The sequence below is a fragment of the Dermacentor andersoni genome, chromosome 4, assembly GCF_023375885.2.
Source record: "Dermacentor andersoni chromosome 4, qqDerAnde1_hic_scaffold, whole genome shotgun sequence".
Lineage (NCBI taxonomy): Eukaryota > Metazoa > Arthropoda > Arachnida > Ixodida > Ixodidae > Dermacentor > Dermacentor andersoni.
Window position 1 is genome coordinate 111,522,656 of NC_092817.1, and position 21,142 is coordinate 111,543,797.

The following is a 21,142-nucleotide window of genomic DNA, read 5'->3' on the forward strand; positions in this document are numbered from 1 at the left end:
TTCAAATACTTTGAATACTTAAATCCAATACAGAGTGAATATCAAATATTATAATATTTGATCAAGTATTCCAAAACATTGGATATTAGAACAAGCCCAGCTATCAGTATCGCTCACACAGCGAACGCCTCAAGATCAAGGCTAAAGAAATTTTGACAGTCATGAGGCACCATTACAAAATGGACAGCATATATAAAGTCTGCTAATATGTGTAGGACCATTGCCGTCCCAATAATTATAGCGCTACAGGTTTTATCAGCAGTTAGCGGGAAGCCGTAGCCACAGTCACGTCGGGTTGAGCGCACAGTAGCCGAGTAGACCCAGCCAAACCCGAGCGCGAGCTGCAGCGCCGAGGTGTCCGTCCTCTTCCTCTTCAGCGGACAAGCAGCAGGAGCAATGCTCGAGCTCTTCTTCATTACAATAGTCATAATTTCAATAAAAACACTGCATCTTAAAACTTCAGGAGAATCTCGCCAACAGTCTTCCAGGTAAACAAAGATAGGCACAGCTAGATACCTCCGTGCACGAACACAGAGTCATAATGTGGTGTGATTCAGTTTGATTGGCTGAAACATTACTGGATATCCATGCTTACTCACATTGCTTTCTGTCAGGTAGCCAACCACAAGAGGTGCGAAAATTCCAGCAGTATTGGAAATGCAGTTTGTGAGTCCCATGACAGCACCTAAATATAGAAAGAAAATGTTATGACAACTGAACTCTTTTTATTCTCTGAATGTGCTTACTAATTATGTTAAGCTTCGTTGACTCTGATATCAGCATAATAATGCGTTTACGACCCAGCAAGAAGTGGAATGTAAGCAAAAAATGCGAATTAGTCTATTAATTCATTAAAATCAGCACTCTATGCATGCAGCATTAAAGGAGTTCTGCACCACTCTTTAAACATAGTAAACTCACCTGCTTAGTCACTAGATAATACCACTATGAGCATCTGCACCTCATACTGTTGCTGTACTCACAGCTGGGAGCCAGCACACAGTTTCGTTGGAAAGGCCACCTGCTCTCCCTTCAACTTCCTGAAATACCCCACTTCATGCATATTCCAGTGCACATTTCACATGACAGCCATTGGTCAGATTTTCCCAGATATTATAACTAAGCACTATCCATGGCCAAAGGAGAAACTGAAAAAGTTTCATCACTGATAGTGTGGTGGTGCCATCAGGTGGCAAAGAATGATACCACTTTGCTGTATCTATCAGGCAAGGAGGATTTGGATCAGGCAAGGAAGATTTGGAACAGGCAAGGAGGATTTGGATCAGGCAATGCAACAGCTGTGCCACACAATCTTGGGGTTGTGCATGAAGATATGCAGAACATGGCATGACCTGGGCATGGTGGCAAAGCTTTGAGCGCAGTCTGAATGAAAAAAAAAGGAGCGAGGGGAAAGCCATTACATTGTGGCAACAGAAACACCTGATTGCTGATAACTCCTTTCAAACGGCATATTAAGGAACTTTTTTTTTGCGAGTGATTCATAAGGGGATGCCCATTAATACTAGCCACATTCTACACCTTTCATATGAAATGTTGCAGGGCCCCTACTGAAGAAACGTCTGTTTGAAAACAACTGCACTAAGGCACCACAGCATGAAAATAGTTTTTTGTAAGACGGCAAACTGTGAGATTCTTCGGCCACACAAGTAACATCGGCTGTCAAAAAAAAAAAAAGAAAATGCTTCACTTGCCAGCAAAATCAGGTGCAAGGTCAATAGGCAGGACAGCATCACCACCATAGAGGATGCCAGCACACGTGTTGGAGAGCAGAAGCGCCACATAGGCGGCCACCCAATTGCACCGGGCAAACGTCACTCCAACCAGTCCGGCACTTACTGCAGCAAGGCCTGCAAGGACAAAGAAGGTTCAGAATACAATAGGAATTTCCATTAGCTCTGCTAATGATTCCAAGAGCGAGCAGATAACCTCGGGGAGGCTGCACTCTACGTTGATGATTGCCCACGCAGACAGTCAAACACACAAATAATTTTGTGTGTCATCAGTGTCAGTGATGATAAAATAAGTATTAACAAGCTCAGTCAACTATATCCACCCTATCGTAGCTAAATTTTAAAAAGAGACAAATTGGTTTATGTTGCTCTACATTCAATGTTAAGTAATTTGTTGTAATTGCACTGCATTTTTCCCCATTATTTTTTTTTCTTCATTGGTGGTCCATGTGAAGTGTCCTTGCCATTTCTATTGCACAGACATTACTACAGTCAAGCCTTGATATAATGAATCACATGGGAACACCAAAAATCGTTCGTTATCTTGAAATATTGTTGTAATGAGAAACTTGAGGTTATAAGCCAGTGGACAAACCTACGAATGAAAATGACGTACCTTGGCAGTAGACGCATGTGCTGACAAGCATATTCTCAAATAAAAATGTTTCACTCACTTCAAAGCTGCTTTATTTGAAGAAATCAGTGATTTGATAAGACTAATTGATAATTGGACAATAATGCTATGTTAGATCTGTTTAAAATCATTTAACTTTTCTAATGTCTTTAAATGTCATCCTTAATTTAGTGCGACATTTATGCCGTGCTACCGGCTCCTTGCATTCGATGCACATGGCCTCCGAGACTGAGTGTCAACTATCGGAGGCCAGGCAATAACTTGCACAGGCGAGATTTGTCGACGTTTTAAAACGTTTGGTGGGGCTTAACAAAAGTAGAGTCCCTTCACATAATTTTCATGCACTTTTTTTCTGCTATACATCAGTTGATTGCTGAATATACTGTACCTTGTTTTTCAATTACTTTTCAAAGTTGGAAACAAAGTAGTCTACAAAACTCAGAATCTGCAACACGGAAGGTTTGGGTGCACGTACATTCTTTCGCTTCGCCCACTGCTTGTGCATTTCGTTGCATTGAAAAAATTTACATTTCATGCGCAAATATCCATTTTATGAAGTAGCAACGATTGATCGATGTGCAACACAAGAATGGGACGTCTTGTGGACGTCCACTACCTGTGAATTGATGGTACAGCACGATATAGTCGCACCAACTACGTAGCATCGCCCATGTCAAAATCATACAAGGGCGCATACAATGCGAAAGTTATCGGGGGACTGCAATGCACGTCTAAAGTACAAACTTTATAGATGTTCCATGGACGTCTAAAACTTTGTGCGATGTACGTCTGAGGTAATGTTCTTAGAGATGTTCTATAGACATCCAAAATTTTTTCTGCTGTACATCTGATCAATTAACTAAATAGATGTTCAGTGGACATCCAAAACTTTGATGCCATTATAAGTCCCGTATATGTATGTGCCTGTAAAGGACATCCATAGGACATCCCATTTTTTGCTGGATGTATGGATAAATCCGGTACATCTATTGGATGTTTGTGGCTATCTGGGTCCCTGCTGCAGACTGTGATCGTATACATTTTCCAGCCTCTAGATCCCATGTCAACAAGAAAAGGCGTGAGGCAGGCCCAATCAAGAACAATATATAGCTACCCGTCACATGTAAAAACGATGGCTCACACAGTTTATTATTCCGGTACAAGCAATTGGCCTCCTGGGTCGTCACATGCCGCATTTACAGCTATGACCACCAAACCTACTGTGATAACCATCTTTACCTATCTGTTTTACAGCACGTGGTGCATAGTGCCGTGCATGCCTTTAGTAGGCGATAATCCAAATGCGTCGCTGTTACCTGCTGCAGGCAGCGCAATGTGGGCATGGCGGTTCATTTCGGCAGCATCTGGCGATGCACCACCAGCTCGATTTTGACAGTTTCCTGTCGCCCTCTTAGAACCCAACGCAATAGGAAAAGAACAAAATGCGTCTCGGGCCGCCGGAGCACCACCAGCTCGACGTGCATCAGCGTTTCGTGCCGGAACGAATCGTGCGACACTTTGCATTACGTAGATGTAAACGTAGATGTCATGTTGAGTCTATCGAATGTTTTTCGTTACTTCGGATCATATGTTTATCATATGGTTTTTCCAAAACGTATGAACAAGGTTCTACATTTTGATAAAGAAAAGTTTGAAGTGAACTTGTACCAAAGAAGCTTCTAATACAGTAACAAAAGTTATTATGGGCTAAGAAAGACTAAAGAACAGTCCTGCCTATTATATGACGGACTGTTGCACGCTTTTGATGCAATAAAAGATTTAGCTCTATCCTGACTGGTTTAGTATAACAAGGATCCAATGTAATGTAACAGCAACAATTATGAAACCAAGTGCACAACAATGGTCGTCAACATACCTGCACACTCGAAAGTCTTTCTTATGGCGGTTACACCAAGGACTTGCTTTTTGTGAAGCTTGTCAGCCATGAAGCCACAAAGGATTCCAACAAGTGCTTGGCCCAAGTATATGCTGGCATTCATGAAACCGTCCTGAAAGATGAAGTTCTAATATGTAACACACTTTAAGTGGACACTAAAGGAAAATATTAAGCTGAGTTATATCGATAGGTTATTTCTCTAAAAGTCTACCATGCTTTTCTTTGCGCTGACATGATGACCTTGTTGCACATAAAATTGTCACTAGGCTGCTGCCCCTCAATATGAATTACCTGCGCCAAAACAGATGAGATTATGTAATCTCCACCATGACCTCCCTTTCTGCTGCTTTCTGTGCACCAGCCAGTGCTGACAACATAAGAGGTAGCCCCGTAAAATCATGGGTGGCCCCATGGAAATTTCCCATTTTCACAATTTTCGCTTTTACAAAAGCTTTGCTCCATTACAAATGATGAATTCATTATTATAGAAGCCTAATCTTTGAATCTAGCTCGATTAGATATTTTTCTTTAGTGTACCTTTAAGCCAGACTATGAATTATTTCCTTATGTGTGTTTTTCTGTATCGATGCATCGGAAATGTATGAAGCTGTTTAAGAAAAAACAGTGAATGTTTTTCGTAAAATTTGCACCGTGCATTTTGCATAATTCTATAAACCTATAAACCTTCTCTAATAGCGATTGACTATTCATAGCAAGTCTTCCATTCTAAGAAAGTGTCTTAGAACTCAGTTTCTAAGATACAACACAGTTCTCTCATAAAATTCTCCTGTATGCCCTTTACACTACGCAATCAACGGCTATTGAAGGTTATTTGAAATCTGGGAAAACTGGAAAATTTACAGATTAAACAACGTCGCCTCTTGTTTTCTGTTGTATTCTTCTGCATAAAGTTTTTGACTCCATTTTCACTGGAAAGCAGTGCCTCTGACTTAACTTAACTCACTGGATCCAAATTTTGCATTGGCAGGAAATCCCCCAATTTCCCAGTTATAACTGCATGGCATGACGCAACGCTAACTTCCATTCATCCAGATGTTCAGGCTACAGTTTGCAAAAATCACAGCACAAACATCTTTGACATGGTTGTCGTTAAGGGTGTGTGAATACCGAATAGTAGGTTTCTGATAGCATATTGAATCGAGTCAAGAAAAAAAAACGCCGAATATCAAATCGAATATCAGAATACTTCTCACAAAATTTAAAGCTTACAAACTTTTAGCAAGAAAATGTGATGCTGCAGATGCTATGAGGTCTCCTACCATTGCATAACAAGAAAGGAGCAAGTTATCGGTAGCTCAAGTACACAGAAATCAAGTTATACAGTAAGGTCTCTTATTAAAGAGGACACCAAATTAGTATGCCAGTACTGATTACAGCTCAGTTCTAGTATATGAAGGTCTTGAAAATGTTTTTCATTAATGGAATTTCTGTTGTATAGAATAAAGTGCCTTTTTTTTTTCTCTGAAACTAATGAATAATTGATGTTCTGTTGTACTGAATACCAATGAGGTTCTCAGTTTAATAGTGGACTTGTGTTTTACGGCAATCTTTTATTTATTACATAGAAAGGTTTGCTTTCTAGTTTTTCTCCAAAATACAGAAGGGCTATCCCAACTTTACAGCAGGGAGGTTATCATAAGGCCAGTTTGCTAGGCAGAGGAAAGGACCACAAACCACATGACTCGTTAACCACCGATTCTGAAATATGGAGGGTCACAGCAGCGCCCATTTTTTGTTCACCCTGTGTCCGAGCAAATGCATGCAACCAGGTCATGACACTTCCATGACCACCATATAAATACAAAGCTAGTCTTGTGACAGTTGGCCCGAAGCTACAAAAAGAGACAATATGTGTCTTTACGAACGGCGTTGGGAACTAGAGGCTGCCATATGGCATGTCACAAAGATGGTGGCCGTGAACAACTCTGTTGCCATATCAGGCATTCACGAGGCAATAAGTTGGATTTCCGAGTGCTACACAGCTGCTGCGTATAGATCTGATTTGATTCGGCACCAAACCGCAACTTTAGCCGCAGGCGCCTGATGAAGCAGCGACGATTAGGCCCAATGGCCTAGGCAGTGCGGCTGTGATGAAAATTTGCTGTTGGCTGATGTGGCAACAGGCCGCAAGTCATTGCGGAATGCTTGCCGCTGTATGTTGGTACGGGTGGCTGATCAGTGATAGGTCCTGAGATCACACGTGCGGGTTAGATTGACAGCTGTTGAAGCGGCATGAAGTCCATCGCTGCCTAGCCAACATGATCTGCGTGCCTACTAGTGGCCAATCAGCCTAATCTTCGCACACGCTGTCTTTTGTCGCGTGTCTCTCTGTCCAAGTCACGTTACCATACTGATCGGTCCTGTCAACCAAGACAGACCTTGCACCAACAGATTCACAGATGTGCCTCGGCCGACACAGCTCCATTCTGTGAATCGCAGCGTTTCGGTGCTGTGTGTGCGATCCCTGCATCGGGCCAACATCGAAGAGCATTCGCAGTGCCCAAAGTCCGCTGTTATGTCAGGCGGGATGATCCTTTTCCACAGAAAATGAAGTTAAACGCTTGCTTGGGCAGCACCAAGTACGACAGACATCGCGGCACAGACGTGACATGCAGCCATGGATGGGTCGCTACACTGAATAATACTGAATATTCAAAAAATCTAACAGTAGATATTCAATTTGCAAAGTGAATTATTTGAACATTCATTATTCGATTTGATTCAGCAATATTCAAGAATTCACACACCCCTAATTGTCATCAAGGCACGGCTTGAATATTGACTGAGGCTTTGCCTTCATTAAAGTCATTAAATCATCAATGACATTTGTTTCAGCTCACAGAGTCACCACAAGATGAGCAACTGATGCACCTCTATTGAAATACATTCTAAATCTTTAACAAAACTTTGCACTAAAGCACCCTTCATCCATTTCTTTCAGTCTGATTTCACATGAAATTGAACTAATGCTTTCTTGCAGCTGATTTTCCATAGTAGTGTTTCCTACATGTTCACTTCTATAGTTGTGCTTCAGTGACCAATAATTAAAATTCTGTAACTGGAGGTTAACAAAGAAACTTGAGAAAAAGTTAAAGATTGCACAGTGAGCGATTTATCAAGAAATTATAGGTCTAACATCAAGAGACAGGAAGACAGCAGATTGGAGAACAAATGGGGACAGACAATATTCCAGTTGGCATTGAGAGGAAGAAATGGTCATGTAAAACGTAAGGCAGATAACCGGTAGTAGTAGTAGTCTACCAGAGTTACAGAATGGTCGCTAAGAGCAGGGAAGTGTAGTTGGAGATGGCAGAGAAATACATGGTGTGATGAACTAGAAAATCGACCGGCATAACATAGAGTCACCTGGTACGCAAGAGAGGGGCAATCAAAGATTACTGAGAGAGGCCTCCATCTTGCCAGTGGACATAAATAGGCTAATGATGATCACCGCAATAAAGTTTGTACGCTTCGCCACACGGCGTAGCTGTAAGGCGGCGAAGCTAACTTAAAAAACAGAAATTTTCGGGGGTTTGAATATTTTGAATAGTAAAAGTGTCTTTTGAATCAAATCGGATACTAACTAATTTGAATTGAATATTCGATTTCGAATCTTCACACGCCACTACTGATAATTCTACTGGCAGGATTTTAACGCTATTTCAGACGTGGCTGTGGCAATTTGAGCCTTTGAGAGCAGTTAAAGGGATGCATTTGTATTTTCAGACTGCCTAATTTTTCGGTCATTAACTGCACCCGTTACAAAAATCACCACTTGGTTATCATCATCATCACTTTCTCATGCGAAAAGTCACAGTGCTCCCTGCTTTTGGTTGCATTTTGGTTTTTGTATGCATGTGTTAGGCTGTTTCAGCCGCTCGTCCCGAGCACGCCACGCCACAGAGGAAATGCCAGCAATGCGCTTACAATGTTACGTAAAAGTTATTCAGATGCCAATCACAGTTACCCACCGATGCTGCCAGCTGAAGTAGCTTAATTTTTTTACAATGCATCGGATGATGAGGTTTCCAATGGCAAGTGAAGTGCAATAAATATTGGTTTATTGCACCTAAGAGGAGTGTTAGTAGAATTGGTAGAGTAGTAGAGTGGTAGAGCTTTTTTCATTTGCGACTCATAAAAATTTCGTTGATGAATACTTAGTGTCCTGAAATGATTAAGTTCGGCAGCAAATAGAAGACATTTGGTGAATGTCTTCTACTTTTCCTGGTATTTCCACTGAATGCTAAAAAATTTGGGGAGTAAAGGAAAACTATACAATACTATACATAACATCAACAGAACGACAACAGGGTAAATTGGGCACGTGCGCACATGACTTTTATGGGATTAGGAGGCATGAATGCAGTCAGGCAAGCTGTGTAATATGTGGAATGGATAATCTACAATCTGTTGGAGTAAAGTCACATATAAGAAAAATATACAGCATTTGCATAAATGTAACTATTCAGCCCTCCACCCAACTTATTTATTTTATATTTGGAAATGTTATTAGCCTGATAAAGCACCTGTGTTATTTTCAGTCGTGCCCCAGATGTATGTGTTTTATTACTTTCATTTCTTTATTTAATTTTGTCCATCACAGTAATTCAGAGAGCTTGGTGGAAAAGCCAACTTTTCAATAGTAGTGATATCAAATCTGCAAATAGCGAATGGGGATGGGGAATTGGCACACAGAAATATAATTGCAGTAGGAATGCTAATCTATTTGGTTAATGGTGGTGTGGTGGCAGTGCTCTTGATGATGACATGTAGAGATAAATGTCATTTTACTGCATAGTGCATGCAACAAATTGAAAGACAGATTGTTAGTGGCACATACCTTTTGAATATCGAAGTGCAGTACATTGGACAAGTAGCTTGGAAGCTCCGTGAGCAAAGTATAAAAGCTCCAGCTTGCACAAAACTTAACTAGAGCACAAAGCCACACACCCCTTGATGTCAGTATGCTGAGCCAAGGCACCGGCTGTAATTAAAAAAAATAATAATTCATTAGCTCAACAGAAAAACAACTGACATTGGCCGTGCACACATACGGCACAAAGTGCACTGGTGCACTTGATGATACAGACGTGCGTGGCCTGACACTCACAGTTTACGTTCCTTGAACGTGAAGTATTGTCTACCACCAGTAAAATTCATATGCTCTTCTGGTGCGACAATGCTGCGGACAACTAGCAAAATAGCAGAACTTTACAAAAGAAGCCTTATGTGAGTCATGCCTGAATTGCAAGAAACAAATTTCTTATGCACTTTCACCGTGGGCATTGACCAGCGCCTTCACAGTGGTGTCAAGAGCATTACGATGCCAGGTCATGTTAGATCGATGCAAAGAGCCACCCATACAAAGTACAGTTCAAACTCAATATAATGAAGTCGGTAAAATCGGCAAATTTGCTTTGTTATAACAAAATTTCGCAATATTGAAATTCGACCTTTTATGCAAATAAGAGAGATGCTGATGGATTTTTTCAGGTGGAAGGTGCTGCAAGAGTTTCTGAATTATCAGCTAATTGGCAAAAAACAAACTTGGCTGAGAAAAAAAATCTTTCTGTCGAATTTGAGTGTTGGCGATGAAAGATATGGTCTTATGCCATGTTGATGATACCTTCACATTGGCCAGTCAGGCTTTCATGTCCACTCCCCCTTAGCAGCTCATAGTGTCACCCGCAGCACGACAACATTATCATTAAAAGTGTAGGGAGCGAATGCTTTGATTACCTCTAGCTTCAACGTGTCTCTGAAACCCAAGAGTATGCGACCTCTGGCACTAAACGTGCAGGAGGACAGCGCACATAGTGCCATGCGATCTCATCTCACCCCGTCTTTGCACACACAGCAGATTACCTCTAAAACAGGGCGCATGGGCTGTCTATGCGCTCAGTCACGCCAACAGCCATGCGCAGCTATGGTCGAGCTAGGAAAGGAGGCGCTCACCAACCTGACCCCTCCGCCCCCCTCGCACATTTTTGATTGCATTACCCCAAGCTTTCTCCTCTCCCCCTTTCCCCTTGCCCGCATGGGAAGACAGTGCTCGCCAAACCACCATCCTTCTCGGCTCACCCTCGCATGCTTTCACTCACATTGAAAGTATACAGTGTATGGGAAGTGATAGAATCTTATAGCACTTGGACTTGATATGGAGCAAGACATTACTTTGCTTCGGTAATTGCTCCTATTCATGCAGTGCACAATTTGAGATGTGCGTTTGCAAGCAGCCACTTCTACTTCAACTAATTTACCATCTGCACCTGCCAAAGCTTCTGCTTATTGCCTCTATATTTCTGCACAGCAGCAGTGACATTTCCTTATACTAAAAACGTGCATAAACACACTTGGTTATACTGAGGTTCAAAATACATGGTGTTCTATTCACAAGTTATCAAAAGTTGAATACTTCATTATATTGAGAATTTCATTATATTGAAGTTCGTTATATCAAAGCGTAACTGTACCAGAGCTAGCCAACGCTGAAAGCAGCTCACAAGGCAGGAGGAAAGCAAAAGCACTGACCATGGTCTCTGGGATGCCGGAACGCACAGTTCACAAAACGTATGATCTCGTAGACCATGTGCAAACAAAGACCAAGCAGTTTGCTAAACTTGAAAAATTACAAGAAGCGCTTATAAAGAGAAAGTTAGTGTTGACCTTGTGTCAAATTTACATAAAAGCCACAAGTCGAAATTAAAATGTTGAGATGACAGAGTCAGATGATATGGTAGCAAACTTAATATATGCAGAAGCAGAGCATATGTTCCGGTCAAGAGACAACAACAAAACTATCACACATTTCCGCCAGTCAATACCCGTGCCAAAGATGTGTTGGAAATTTGTTGTTTGTGATTTGCATGCTATAATGCCTCCAAACAAGCACTCTATCGTTTAGTATGAGCTGCAATGCATGAGCACGTGGCAAAACGCTCTCCCAGGTTGGATAGCAGCACCGATTTGCACCATGGATGCGTTGTCACAGTGGTTTCTGCTTTACCACTCAGGGCCGACAGTTGCTCTCTCTCTCTCTGTCCCTGTGTACAATAGCAATGCACACAATATAAACCTTGCTGCAAACTCACTGTCTCTTATCTGTGATATTTACCGGTTGACGTGCTTATAACAATGAATAACGCATAGGTCGCACAATATGTGACCACTATCTGTCCTTATCATTTTCGTGAGATAAAGATTGTGTGCACTAAACTGGGAGTGAGGGCTAAATAAAGCAAGGGGCCAACTTCGAAATAAGAGCACCAGAACCCTCTCCCTTTATATCAAGAAAACAGCACCGACCGGTGCCCTTATCCATCTTGGTAGAGTGCTTTGCCATGCGCTTGTACACTGTTGCTCATATTGAGCGCGATACTACACATGCAAATGTTGTTGATGTGCTCTCAACAACACTAGACCCCTTAACAGAAGCAAGACTTCAGAGAGTTTTAGATTAGGGGGACCTAAGCGTTGGGGTCCGCTAGTGCTTGGGGTCATAGAGGTCTACTGTGCATGCGTAGACCTCTATGTAAGGGTATGTGCATGCGCGGTATGTGCAAGTGCTAGGGGGCCACAACGCTTGCGTCCCCCTAATGCAAAACTCTCTTTTGTTAAAACAGCCTGTGCAGTTCCTTGCAGACTTTCACATATAATAGCAGCAGAAGAAACACTCATCAATAGCAATGATGCAGAAACATGTACGCGTCTATCTTGTAACCACATTTTTACATTTGCATCCTGCTCCTGGCATCAAATAATGTTGCCTTTCATTAAATGGGAGTGCAAATCATTAGCAGGAATAAAAGTCATCATCACCACCACATTTTCAGGAGAAAAATGCATAAAGCTAACGCAGGCTTTACTTCGTTATGTGGATATATGAGTGTCACGAACAGTACTCTAGTCACCTTGTGCTCTGAGAACTTGGCGTCCCGAGAATGAACTATATAGATGCGTTCCTCCATTGAGATGAACTTGTGTTTTTCAGGACTGCCAGAAGCTAGAAGTATCCAAAATATGGACCATACAACACCCAGGAGTCCTGGAAAAACAAAAATAAGAAAAGAAGGCAGGTGTGAACAGAGACTTCAATGTCGCAAAACCAGGGCACACTTGGTTGCCTAAACCTGAGACAATGTTATTATTAGTAAGGTGGCTTGTTTACCACCACTCAGACAAAATCAAAACCAGCATAAAATTAGTTTAGAACAGAACAGTTTACTTGGAACCAAACAAAATAAGATATATCAACATTACGCATTAAACTCGCAGCATGCAAAGTTGATCAATGGAAGGTGCAGTATATTGACACATTTTGTCCCAACATTCCAAAATCAGTATTTAACAAGTATGCACTGCCTTCCAGAACATCTAAAAAAAAAAAGAAAGAAAGAAAATCCACATGTGGGGCAAGAAATTGTTGAGCACGAAATCTGCAAGAAGTTTAATTTCATTGCGACTTCAGTGCCTAATCTGGAATGTAAGTAAGCGATGGGGTGGTCATGCGGATAAATATCTACTGCATGTTCCAATTGAAAATAACCTTAATTATCTTAATTTAAGAAAGGAGATCACCTTGTTGTACAGAATTATTGTCCTTTTTCTTTAATATCATCTTGTTGTCAATTAATTGAACATATCATTGCTAAGCAAATTAACCAGTTTCCCAAGAAAAACTCCAACTTTAGCGCCTCACCAGCATGGTTTCAGAAAAGGATTCTCAATGGTAAGTCAGCTAATTACGGTGATTCCCTCACTAGCCTCTTCTCTTTACACTAACAGACAATCAGACATGATTCTTTTAGATTTTAGCAAAGCATTTGATCGTGTACCTCATGATTCACTTAGAAAAGATTTTTAAATGCGATGTTTCCACCTAATATTATGCAGTGGATTACCGATTACTTGAACAATCATAAACAGTAGGTTGTGATCAATAGGCAACAATCGGACTGTCTACCAGTGACATCGGGAGTATTGTAAGGTAGTGTACTCGGACTGTCACTTATCCTTTTGTACATTAATGTCTTGTCAATGCAGTTTACTGAAACATTACTATTAGACCATTTGCTGATGATTGTGTTTTGTACAGAGATATAACTTCCCATAACAATCAACTCGAACTTAAAAACAACTTAAACAATATGAAAAAAAAAGCCTTATTTTATGAAACACATACAGAAAAAACCCACTAAGACACATTTATCAGCTAGGTTCGTCAGACTTACACAAGAGCTTACTAACTATGAATAATTGGGAGTCACTATTACTAACTATCCATCCTGGAACATTCATATTGACAATGTGTGTGCATCAGCCTTTGTAAACTCTTACTCTGACACAAATTAAGAAACACGCTGGCTAGTATAAAACGTCTCTGCAACACATTCTTTATGCGGCCTACACTTGAGTATGCATCTGCAGTCTGGGATCCCTATATTGACGTTAACATTAAAAAGCTCGAAAGAATATGGAGAAAAGCAGTTCGATTTATTTTTTCTAAATTCTCGCAGTATGATTCCCTCATGGAACTTATAGCAACAAATGGTATACAGTTACTAGCTTTACAAAGAAAAAAATTGCGCCTCGACTTTCTTTCGGCACTTATTAGTAATAAATTAATCATTGAGCCATCTATATATATTAAACTTTTAACAACTAGACACACCCGGCGCCACCAATCCAGCACTTTAACCCCATATTTCGTACATACTGAAGTGTTCAAGTATTCCTTTTTTCCATGAAATATTAACGATTGGAACTCAATGCCATCCCCAACTGTACCTACCACTGATTGACATGTGTACTTTTATCTTGTGTCTAATCAAGTTCTTTTGTGCACACTCTGCTCGGACCTGCACAAGGCTCGCAGTATTGTTTATATAAAAAAATTTTTAAAAATAAAAAGGGAGGGCATATTGACTGGCGGGCGAGGAGAGAAAGTGTGTTGGTTCTCGGAAGCCTTTTAACCAGAGATTATAGTAGCTTCTTCTACAACCAGAGGTGCAAGCTAACGCTGGTGTGCACGTGTGGTCGGGCCACTAGAGGAGAACGACCTGCAAGTACCTGTGAGGTAAAAGACAGATGGCCAGCCCCCCGCAAAGCCATGCTTGCAGAGCATAGCCGATAGTGGTAGTGTGACCACAGTGCCCAAGAGGCTTCCAATATTGCTGATGCCAGCCATCACACTTCGCTCATTGACGGGAGACCACCGGGCAAGTAGGGCATACATGGATGGGTACGTTACCCCCTGCACAGCAGTTACATCATCGCATAATCAACACACTGAAACGCAATATGTACCATACCTGCAGCTGAAACTCCAGAAGAAAAACGCACAAGAATTAAAGTTTTATGGTTGCCAGTAACAACACTTATCGATGGAGCAAAGCAGTGCGCAGGTCAGTACAACTGCACAAGCTCATTGTAATTTGAAAGCACAGTACTTGCACAGCTGGAACAGTTTTTTAATTCACAACGAATATTCTTCCTCTGGTAAAATTGAACAAACATTTAAAAAATTGCACTCCGGACAGCCATAATTAAGCCTGTTTATGACAGTTAAGGATGGAGGCCCTTTGGGTTGTATCTTTAGGTTGTAATCAAAATCATCATCAAAATCCACAGCAGGACAAAGGCTATATAATGGTCCAATATAAATGCGCAATTTCTTTAACACAGTTAACCTCTGCATCAGTTTTTCTTTTAATTTTTATTGACTAGTTGGTTTTTATTCCCAAATTGCATATGGACTGCATGGGATGCCATAGTAGGGAATCGAATTTGACAAGTTGGAGTTCTTTAATGTTCACCAAAACCTCTATGCACACGCATTTCGAATTCTGCCCCTAAATAATGCACATGCCTGCGGCTAGAATCTAGAGCTATGAAACTGCTCAACAGCTGAATGCGCCAGCCACCAAGCCACCATGTCCTCAGTGTGCTTTCTACTACACTGTACAAGAGAGAGAATTAAAGGATAAGGGGGAGGTCAACCAGGCTAGGCCTGGTTGGCTACCCTGCATTGGAGAAATATGGGAAGGAGGAGACATGTTTATAGCATGTGCACACATAGACACCCAATGAAGTACTTATCATTTAGTTCATCGCATGCGGTCATACAGGCTGGTGCATTTCAAGAAACGCAGCAGCACTTTTGTGACTTTGTGCATCTACGATGCACAAAGCCATGGTCCAGGATCTGCTTTTTTGAAAAATGCCAGTCATCTAGGTGCTCTAAAGCTGTCCACAGGGCAAGTCTCTCATGTTTGTATGATGGGCAGTCACACCGGAGCTGTTTTGTTTCTTCTATTAGGAATGAATAGGCATTCATATAGGAAACAGTTTTACTTGACATGAAGAAGCATTACTGTGTCACCTGTGAGTAAGCAATCTATACAAATGCACCTTCAAGTGTAAGTGCTAAATAAAATAGCACAGATAAGGAAAACATGGAGAGCACACATACATTGAAGCACAAAGATACATACCTTAAAACTCTCGAATTAAATGCAACCAACTTGCAGCTAGAAAGGGTACTCATTTATCCCTCTTTCTTTAACTGCACTTTATGTTATGAGTTAAGTACATTTGCATTGCACTAGTAGCATCTGTAGAGCTGTTTCGCAATAAAATTAGTTTTTTTTTATGATAGCAAAGTTACAAAGATTACTGCCATGCTCTTATTGTACCATAAGTCATATTCGCCCAACATGTCCCTTTTCAGCCGGGGCCTTTGAATCAGCAACAATTCGTATTACTCAAAATAAAAGAACACAAACCCCCATCATCTTTTCCCATGTCAAACATTATTGCACACAGGCAATGTTGCGTGTGGGCGGAGCACATCCCGGGTTGTTTAGTGAAATTTCTATTCATTTCAGGTGCTCTAGGCTACTGAACATTGAGAACTTTATAATTATTTTTTTATTCATAACCTTTCTAACTTTTTAGAGCGACGAATGCCAAGGAACCCCATTAAATAACCTGAAATAAGCTTGTCTCACATACACAGTGAACTGGATACCTTTCACAAAAGCTGTATACCTTCAGTAAGTAGCTGCCACTGGAGAAAGAAGCACACACACACAACACTATAGCGGCATAGCAGTTCTTAGTTACCTCAGCGATTCCTTCCAGAACCCGAAGAACCAGGAATGCAGCAAAGCTAGCTCTTGCGACAACAGCTGTAGCAAGTGTAAGAAGAGAAGTGATAGCAATTCCACTGACAAAGACCCATCCTGGATCGACAACTTCAGAGAGCCAGCCTCCAGGGATTTGTGTCACAATGTAACCATAAAAGAAGGCATTGAGCACATAGCTTTGTGTTTCTTGGTCCCAGAGGAACTCTCCACTCTATGTGAATGAGAAAAAACATGCAAGAAAAAAAAAGGTTCATCAGTACCAGCAACGCCAGGGCTAATGCGATCAAGTGCACATGGCAAACTGTGCCTAAATGCTAGTTTTTTAAAAAAATGAGCAGAAGTATGATAAGTCGCTTTTTCTTTGGGGGGGGGGGGGGGGAAGGTAGGAAGCCAAATTCATAGCACTGTGTTTACAGCACTTTCTATTGTCCCTATTCTTGTGTTCTCATATTTTAGCTCTTAAAGGGCGCCTCACCAGGTTTGGCCATTGCTAACAGACAAGCGTGGCATGGCAACTGTGTCTGTACTGTATCAAACGGCTGGACAATGCAAAAACAGCTAAAATTTCAAACTAAAGCCCACACGCCATTCCTCCTCTCGAGGGAGCCCTGCTTTCAGCCAAAGTGAAGGTAAAACACACACAAATTCCTCTACATAAGACACAGCAACCCACAACGTCAGTGATTATTCCACGAGAGTTCAGTAAATTGCCCAATGCATAACATGTAACACCACCCCTGGAAGTTTACCACGCTGCAAAGAGAAGAGAAGTAAAGGTGGGGCTCATAATGTAAACGTGATGCGATTCCTCAGCTCTGGTATGAGAAGATGCAGGGAACAAATGTCACTTGCGGACGGCTAGCTAACGCAGGAGAGTGTGTCTACGTTGGTAGTGAAGCTTGCCTTCTGGCAGCGCGGCAACGCAGCATTTCAGTTCCTCCTATCTCCTCTGATAATGAAGCAAGTTGAAAAATTATTGCTGTAGCATGTTCCCTAGATGGTGCACGCCCTGCAACTTCAGCACATAACCCAAATTTACAATGGCACCCTGTGAGGGGCCCTTGTAACTTTTGCCATTGTGATCAGCTGGCTAAGTGAACTTACACTGTAGGAACTGTACTAAATTGCACTATAGGTACTAAATTTAGGGCCCTTGGTTCATTTCTGGCATAACACAATTTTACCTATATCAACAACAACAATCCTAAACAGGAACTGACTGCTGGTGCATACTCCTTGCGTTTAGGTTTGCAACTCAAAGAAACTATAATACCAGTTGACAATGGCATACAGCAGCACTGCACAATTGCTTAATTACAGACACCAAAGGATCTCTCATCCCACAACAATGAAAATAATAAGAATAATAAAAAATAAAAAGATTAAAGAGAGTATAGAGAAAGAGTGATAACACAGCAAGCTGAAGATAATTCATGCCATCACTACTAAACTAATGAAGGTGAACAGGTATTGTAGCTCTACAATATCACTTATCTTGCTTTTCTATAGATGGTAAAATCAGTATGAATTTGCTAAAACCACCTTCTACAAGAAAGAACACCTTTGGCAAACTTTTACCAAAGAACATGCATTATAGTCGAATCTCAAATTTTAAAAATTTTATTACCTTTCTTTTTTTTTAATTTTCTGACCTTAACTTTATTACCGATATTCTATACACTTTAGTGAACAAAATGTTACATCTCCAAAGGCATCATCAAAGGATAGTTACTGTCCACCAGTGACTATTTTTTTCTCATTTGCTCTCACAGTTAGGACAACTAACACTTTCCTTAATGCACTGAAGATTGCAAGCCGACCTGCTGTGGTTGCTTAGTGGCTATGGTGTTGGGCTGCTAAGCACAAGGTCATGGGATCGAATCCCAGCCACGGTGGCCGCATTTCGATGGGGGTGAAATGAGAAAAAACCTGTGTACTTAGATTTAGGTGCATGTTAAAGAACCCTGGGTGGTCAAAATTTCCGGAATCTCCCACTACGGCGTGCCTCATAACCAGAAAGTGGTTTTGGCACGTGAAACCCCATAATTTTTTAAATATTGCAAGCCGCAAGGAAAGTGAAATGCCCAATGTTGGACAATCCTGCATGGCATACTCAACACGGACATCACATGACCGCAAATACAGCATGCAGATGAGAGAGACACATGATCCTTATTCCTTAGTTCCATCAAAACAGGCAGTCGATCAATTATAAATGCACTATAGCCATAGAACAAATGGCTGTCACAAAAGTTCAAGCTGTACACACACAGGTACACACAAATGGTTGGCAGACAAGGCAAGGACCAATCCACTCTGGACCCCAAATTCTTAAAATGTTCCTCTGCTTATCAGTTCGACCCTCAATTGAAGTAGCCACTATGCTTCAATAACCTTCTTGGGAAATGCGCCCGCAATCAGGAATTGCCTGGGATAAGATCACCCGCCCGAGCTCTTTACCACAAGCAGTTTCTGCAACCCCTGAAATCAACATTCATAAGGAATCATGTCAGTGTTACACATTTTGGTAAGAACTACTTTTTTTTATTTCCCCATCTGCACTCAGTAAGCCTTTTGTCATTGATGAGCAAACTTAATGTTTGCTGCAATGCATAAGCATTTCTTGATTTCTTGAATTCACTGACACACTGCCTTTTGAGAATATATGCCAAATGTGCTTTATGAAAAGGCAGCAGTGCGTGCAACAATATATCACAACAATGGGCACAAGAATGCAGCCGGAACAAAAGACTGCCCTGGCTGTTATAATAGATTTGTTCCATTCAGAAAAGGTTCACGGCACCACAAACAGAAAGGTGCAGTGCTCCGCTAATAGGCGCAGAAGGTTCAGAGAAACTTGGCTCAATTGAGTAAACCTAATAACCCCCTCTGTTATAAGCTTTATTTGTTTCTTCTTTCAAGCTACTTTTTCAGAGACGACACATTTGGTTCAATCATGCCTTTATGGTTCATATCAGCTAGCACCTTTATGCTGCAAATAACTATAACAGCATCCTACAGTGATAAAAATAAAACAATAAGAATGCAAGATTATGAGTATCTGCGACATTTTGTTCGTCTACATCCCATACCAGCTGGGCAAACGTGGTTAACAATATTTAATTCATAACATTTGGCACTCTGGAGTTTAACAATGTCTACCAGCTTGGAGATGAAACTGACTCCATACTAGATTCCACAGAAATGTTGTTTAGCACAAATTTCGTCCTCTTACAAATTTTCCTTTTTACCTGTCGCAACTGATCCGCTTTTTCACATGAAACTTCTGGGATAACGCGCAACAGTTAGGTCCCACGTACGTCGTTCAGCTTGATTTGCATTCACAGTTAAGATTTTACTCTCGTGGAGGCTTCAGAAAAATATTATAAATTACGTCTCGCCTTTGATGAAATTATGAAATCACCTGCACAAAAGCAGACGAACACTAAAGCATACAGAAACAGTGAGGGAAATCAGGAGCCCCGGATTTAATTCATTCGCCCCGATTAACTTCACACAAGTCGCACGAAATCCAATGTCCAATCTAGTCGTCAGGGTTCCCCGCACCCTACTAAGCCAGGAAGAGAGGTTACCGTATACGCGGAAGCTTACGAAAGCCACTTTATTACCACAGTTTTCTCTTACTTGTTTTAACCGCACATAAACGCATGCAGACGTATGACAAGAGCGCGAGAACGCCACGCTAGCAGGAAGAAATAGAAGGATAGAAAAAATAAAGAATACAATTTACAGGAATGTCACTTTGATTGGAGAGCGAAGAGCCATTGTCAGGAGAGACGGGACATTCAGAAGTCAACACTTTGCTCTCATTCCCCCGCGTGGCTGTGCTGTTGATCATGGCTATGATGGTCACACTGAGATTTACCCTCATGGAGTAAACCAAGAAAATTCCCAAAGAGATCATGAGGAGCATGAGATGACGGACTTGAAAACCTGTAACAATGAAGTTACGCAACTCATTCAGGCATCATCAGCTGGCGAAAACAAAACACAAGGACTGAGAGAGCTGGGCAGCATGGGTAATGCGTATCAGTCGTATAGCCAGATAACTTAATTAAAAGTGCTCACGTCTTCGTCGTATCATGATCGACACGTTTGGAAAGTCGTCGGGGGATTCCATGATTCGCTGCAGTGATGACTGAGAACGCAGGGACGATGCTGTGGTATCTTGCGACAGTTCAATTGTGCTTGCCGAAACAGTCGCGCATTTACGAGGCCTTGGACGGCTGTCTTGAATTCCTGGAATACGCCTAGCTCTAGCGCAGGAATTCAAAGCGCCAGAATCTCATACAAACAGATGCGCGGACGGACAGCAGCAGCAGACGTTCAAGCCACGGAGGAAGGAAACTAAGGAGAGGCCCTACCCCCTCCGCGCGCTAGGAGAAAAGTGTGGCGGAAATGACGTATAGGTTCTCATTTCTTTTGCTGCTTTTTTATTTTTTTTGCTGCATGGCCACGCCTTTTGGGCCACAATGGCGGCGTTGTTCTGATTTTTTGAGCGCGCACACGTGTTGCTCTGGTAGGTTTCGTGCCGTGGCAAAGGCGCTGTGTGGGCGGGTTTGCGTTAGTCACCGTGTCTTGTTGCGCTGTGTTACCTGCACCGTGCTCTGCCGGATGTTGCGCGAGCGCGCGCGCTCCGCGTGCGAAACCACGCGCAGCGCGGCGTGGTTTC

At 41.6% G+C, this 21,142-nt stretch overlaps 1 protein-coding gene across 1 annotated transcript in view; it reads right to left on the reverse strand.

Annotated features, from left to right (window-relative positions):
* The window catches only part of LOC126537477 (sialin-like), a 35,554-nt gene extending 14,774 nt beyond the window's left edge, over nt 1–20,780 (reverse strand). The window contains exons 1-9 of the mRNA XM_055074236.2: nt 20,539–20,780; nt 20,201–20,403; nt 16,427–16,660; nt 14,372–14,555; nt 12,214–12,347; nt 9,144–9,287; nt 4,262–4,394; nt 1,706–1,868; nt 600–714 (exon numbers count right to left, since the gene is read on the reverse strand). Coding sequence (XP_054930211.1) covers nt 600–714; nt 1,706–1,868; nt 4,262–4,394; nt 9,144–9,287; nt 12,214–12,347; nt 14,372–14,555; nt 16,427–16,660; nt 20,201–20,403; nt 20,539–20,590 — 1,362 coding nt within the window. The 5' untranslated portion in view covers nt 20,591–20,780. The remainder of the gene's footprint in view (nt 1–599; nt 715–1,705; nt 1,869–4,261; nt 4,395–9,143; nt 9,288–12,213; nt 12,348–14,371; nt 14,556–16,426; nt 16,661–20,200; nt 20,404–20,538) is intronic.
* Between the last annotated feature and the right edge of the window lie 362 nt (nt 20,781–21,142).